The sequence below is a fragment of the Halyomorpha halys genome, unplaced genomic scaffold (genome assembly GCF_000696795.3).
Source record: "Halyomorpha halys isolate HHAL.00 unplaced genomic scaffold, Hhal_1.1 Scaffold38.1, whole genome shotgun sequence".
Classification (NCBI taxonomy): domain Eukaryota; kingdom Metazoa; phylum Arthropoda; class Insecta; order Hemiptera; family Pentatomidae; genus Halyomorpha; species Halyomorpha halys.
In genome coordinates, this window is record NW_027110526.1 from 657,867 (window position 1) to 663,159 (window position 5,293).

The following is a 5,293-nucleotide window of genomic DNA, read 5'->3' on the forward strand; positions in this document are numbered from 1 at the left end:
TAGTGTACAGTTTATTCAGTGTCCATTATTTCTTTAAATTTAACACATTTCACTTTTGAATATTTTTGTCTTTCAAAGTTTCTTCTGTGGTCTACTACAGGTTTATTTATACATTTCTTTCACCTATTTATTCTAGGGCCACTCAACCCTAATTTTCATCTTTATGAATTGAAGTGAGCTAGATTTTCTACAGCTAAAAAATTGTAAGCAGGTACTTTTTATTATATATATATATATATGACTTATATTTTGCCTTGTGTTTCATTCTATTTTCCATTTTTCTATTGTATTTATATTCTTAACTTTAAACTCTTATTTTAAAACAAAATCTCTCATTCTCCCACTTCTGGGGCTGTCTGTCTCTGTATGGCTGTATTGTACAACAAACTGTAGGATCTTTGACCAAAGAGTGATATACTTTTGACCACTAAATATTTAAATAAGAACAATGTAATTAAAAACTTTAAACAGAGATATGTACATATTTATCAATGTGAAATATATTAGTAAAATACAAAATAAAATTTTGAGAATTTTTTAACAAAGTTATTTAAAATTGAAAAGGCGTAGGTTTATAATATCCTTTAAAATACAGTGTGGAAAATACTTACAGGGTATGGAAAACCACATCATATGGTTATTCAGTGATGCACCTTTTACCTGATCAGAGGAACATCATAATGTTATGGTTAAAGGAACCTCAGGTGAAATCAAATTAAAGTCAAATAATTACTTTAGTTCATCTTTTTTTTTACAGTTTATGTACAATTCATGCCAACTAAACTAATAATCAAAAAGAAAATGAAAACTACTGTTAAAAAAAAACTCAACTTGAATTCCTAATTTTTATAATTTCCTAATTAAAGGGGAAATATTTTTCACCTGTTTTTTAGTAGTAGTCTGCACAAGGTAAATCTTGTAGAACTACTATGTAATGAAGAGAGAAACTTTTATAGAATGCGTGTAGATTGTGAGGTATCTGAGGTACAATTGGTCATCGGTCCACCTTCCCCTGGATATTATCAACCAACAAGTTTCTGCACAGTATTAATCTATATTTACTGTGGATTTTAATAGATAAATATAGAATCTCAGCCTTGTTTGTTTTGTTACTATAAACCAAAACTATGTCTTGAACTATTGGAACTCTGTAACTAACTAAAAATAGCTATAATTTAATTGTTTTTTGTCAAAATGTTTAAAAATGAGTTAATGTTGTATGGATATGCTATATATTTGATTACTGTACTTACTAAACAAAAAGTAAAAATTTATTATGTCTCAATTGGCTGTAGCAGCAGAAAGGAATCTACGGATCAACAAAACACATAATTTATTTTCAAGGCATAATATTTTATCTGCACGCAGTTTATCTTATGAGAATGGTATGGACGTTACATCTAATTAAAGGGTGCAGAAGAAAAACAATCATATTTTATTATTTATTTTTAATTTGGGTTATTAGAGCCATCTATTAAATTTAAATTAAAGATTTACATACAACTATCAACTAATTTGATAAAATGAACAGTTTCTTTAATATTAAAACATAACTGATATGAAAAAAAAATAAGAGAAGAGGCAAGGTTGGTTGCAGAAGAGATAAAAAGCAAGGAAAGGAGGGGGGAAAAAGAACAGTTGGATCATTCAAGAATGTAAAATAACGGTACAGCAGAAAGCAAATGGGTATGAATGTATGCTACATAAGTGTACAAGGGAGGTCAGTGAAGAATAGAAATAGAAAAGATAAAGCACTTCTACATAAATAAATAAAAAAAAAGGAAAAGGAAGAATAGGAAACAATGCTACAGCATTTTGAAAATAAAAAGAGGAGTTATAGATAGTTGAAAGAACTATCTCAAACTCAGATGAAAAACTTGAAGAAATAAGTTGGGAACTTGAAGATACCGAGCTGGAACCACGAGATCCTGAAGAAGTTATTATGAATTTAAAAAACAATAGAGAGCCAGGAATTGATTGGATTCCAACAGAAGCTCTCAAATTAGGAGGAGAGAGGCACCACTCTGGGAAATATATGAATCAATGCAACAGTTATGGATGTAATAGGAAATATCAAGAGACTGGAAGATGACTATTATTTTACCATAAAAAATAACAGATTACAAAATAAAAATATAATAGATTCAACAAAAAAATAATCTTAAAGTGACAAACTGTATAGTGGACATTATAGGGGAATCGCTCTACTGTGCATAGTCTACAAGGCTTTGCTGATGAAGGGAGTTGTCAAAAGAGCAAAAGAGGTTTTGGATGATTATTTGTGATGTTCTGAAGTTTATCGGGCTTATCAAGATGACCTTGCTGGAAAGCAAAGGAGGTGAAATTCAAAAAGATGTTGAGTAGATACCATTATGATTCAATGTGGTACTGGAAGTAGTTGTGAGGTTATTCTGCTCAGAGGATCATATAACAACCTGCCAGGAGGATGTATAAACCACAATATATAGCTTTTGTGGATGATGTCGTGATTACTAGAACACTAACCAGTGTACTGCTTGGAGTGAATATATTCAGTCCTCAAAATAAGAGTGTACTGTACCGTCTTATACCCAGTGAATATGTATCTAAGCAAATCCTGGACACTGACACTAAATGATGAACAGCTGTTAAACATATGGAAGAGAACAATCTTCAAGAGAATACTTTTGTCGGAGTTTGCTGATGGATGAAGACAAATAAACAACTGAAAAGTCAGAATGAAACGCCAGATATTATTTCCACCGTTAAGAATAAGATGACTGGGACACGTATAAAAAATGGTTCATGGTAGGCTTCTTAATATGACGATGGAGGAATACCCGGATGGAAGAAGGATAAGAGATAGACTTAGACTTTGTTGGTTGCAGGATGTAGTTAGGCAGTGAATACAGGTCTGTGTGGAAGAGGATTGCTGAAAAGGCCAAGGAACATAGCACCATCAAATAGAATAGGATAGAATTATTAATACTGTGAAAGAGAGAGTGTGGTGATTCACTCTGTATTATTGAATAAAACAAAAAGTATTAAATGTGACAATGATAATTTTTACTGTTCCCTTCAGTTGTGTATGGTGTGATATAAAAATGGAGTCAAAATGTATAAAAAAGATATAAAAATGTTGAAGTCCTATTGTTAATTATTGGCAATGAGATTCGATTAGGTCATTTCATGTTCATATTTACGACGCGCTGATTACTGACTTTGCCGTCTCCGGGAGAAGATAGCTCACTGCTGCACCGACGAGACAGATAACTGTATAAAGGAAGAAGTTGTACTGGATGCCAAGAGTCTCGTTGATGTTGACGAAGATCTTGACACAAATGAAGCTACAAATGTTAGTGGAGAACTGAGAGAGTCCATTGGCGAAGGCACGTAGACTGGTTGGGAACAGTTCGGAAGGAAGTGTCATCGTGCAATGATTGAGACCGACAGAAACAATGAAGCAGAAACCGAACAATCCGATGTAGAGGAGGATCTTCTCATGACATATGAAGTAGGCAGCGAGGACTGAGGTACAGATAGCCGATCCGATGAGTGAAGACACCAGGAGTGGCTTCCGTCCAATAGGATCGGCCAGGAATGAAGCGAAGAAGGCAGACACGATGAAGACTATACTCATCACTACGGCCACCCACTGACCCATGAACTCAACTGCATACACCGACATTGATGATGACCCATTTAACGTGGCGACACAGCTGATGACCTGCAAAGAACAAGATAAGAAAAAGTATTTGAGTTTAAATGTTCGATATCACCAAAGGAAGAGGAATGCTAACTTGTAGGTTATGAATTCATTTTTAAAATTAATGTGGCAACAAATGCTGCATTAAGATGTATTTGGTCATTATATAAGAAAGATCTTATACTGTTCTGCAAACTGGCGAACAGAAGTTGTTAAATTAAGACTAAAATAATGTTATCAGAAAGAACTTTTGTTACCCTTGATACCCAGAACGACAAGGAAATTCAAATACAAACTTCGGCAAATAGACAACCGATGGCCAAAAGATTTTACGCCTTTAAACTAAAACAAACTCCGGCATCAAAGTATTCATCTTGAAACTGTATACTGAACAAAAGCTTCCCTTACGTCATTTTGCTGAAAATAGTGTAAAAATTACAGAGAATGTAAAACTACTAAAGCATTCTATGAAATTAAAGTAATACAATAAACATCTCCTACTTCAAGAAGAAAGGACTTGGCCCTGTGAGCGTAATACAGTATCATCTTCAGTGCGTACGAAATTTCCTAGCCACTGTCACGAAAGCTAGATTCTCGATAAATTATCTGCTCACTACCATTCAACCGGGAATTCCTGACGGTTTCGTTGTCCCGGATAGAACAGCACAGCACTAGTCATAATGCTTAAAAGAAATAGATTTTTTTAAAAATAATAAAACCCCAGCGAGGGTAAAATAGTTGTCAAATTTATTAAAAAGTGTTCAGCTCAAAATATTTATCTTAGTACTGCATTATGCATTAGACAGAAAATGTTTGGTGAATGAAAGGCGGACTTGAAATGTCCTTTGTTCAAAAAAAAGGCTGTGAACAGCTAAGAGTGATTTTCAAATAAAACGTCATTTTCAGGGTCAATATTTCAAGGGAGTGAACTAACAATTCTTGTACAATTCCCCAGTCCTTTATGCAACTTCCTAAGATCATAAGAACAGCATGGAACACAAAATAAAGCTCAAATAACTTTTTTTTGGAACTGAATCTTAATCAGAAATGGCGGTGGAACAGTGATTAGATGCCGACCCTAGATGGAATGACCAATGCTAAGCAAGTCTGTCTTCTCGTAGCCGGTTTCAAGCTGCTCTTATAGCAAATGTGTTTTTTAAATCGCCTTTCACTTGCTTAGTGTTTATGCTTATTCCCTGCACTAAATAACTGTGCCGTTCAGTGTTTATCATTGTTGTTTCAATTTAATTCTGTATTTGATCTCTGAAGATTTAGACACTTCTACTATTTCTATAATAGTCAACAACAGGTTCTACTGCTGTTTTCTTTCACGTTTTTATCCTACAAACCATAGTCTTAATTTCCATCATTATAAACGAAAGTACAATATATATTCATATACTCGGCATTTAATCCTTAGCAATTATTATTGTTCAGTAATTTATATTTGGTTCGTATTTCATTCTATATTTTATTTTTATTATTGCTTATATTTAACTCACCTCTTAGTACAAAATAACCTTAATATGAAATGTTTTTCTATACATGTTATAACAATGTTATGTAAATAGTCTAAAAAACTTAATCTTGCAAAAGGGTCTGTGTCTA

General features: G+C 33.2%; 1 protein-coding gene across 1 annotated transcript in view; it reads right to left on the reverse strand.

The window, feature by feature from the left end:
- Positions 1-816: 816 nt before the first annotated feature.
- The window catches only part of LOC106687386 (facilitated trehalose transporter Tret1), a 23,624-nt gene continuing 19,147 nt past the window's right edge, over positions 817-5,293 (reverse strand). Inside the window, exon 4 of the mRNA XM_014431249.3 lies at positions 817-3,706. Coding sequence (XP_014286735.1) covers positions 3,179-3,706 — 528 coding nt within the window. The 3' untranslated portion in view covers positions 817-3,178. The remainder of the gene's footprint in view (positions 3,707-5,293) is intronic.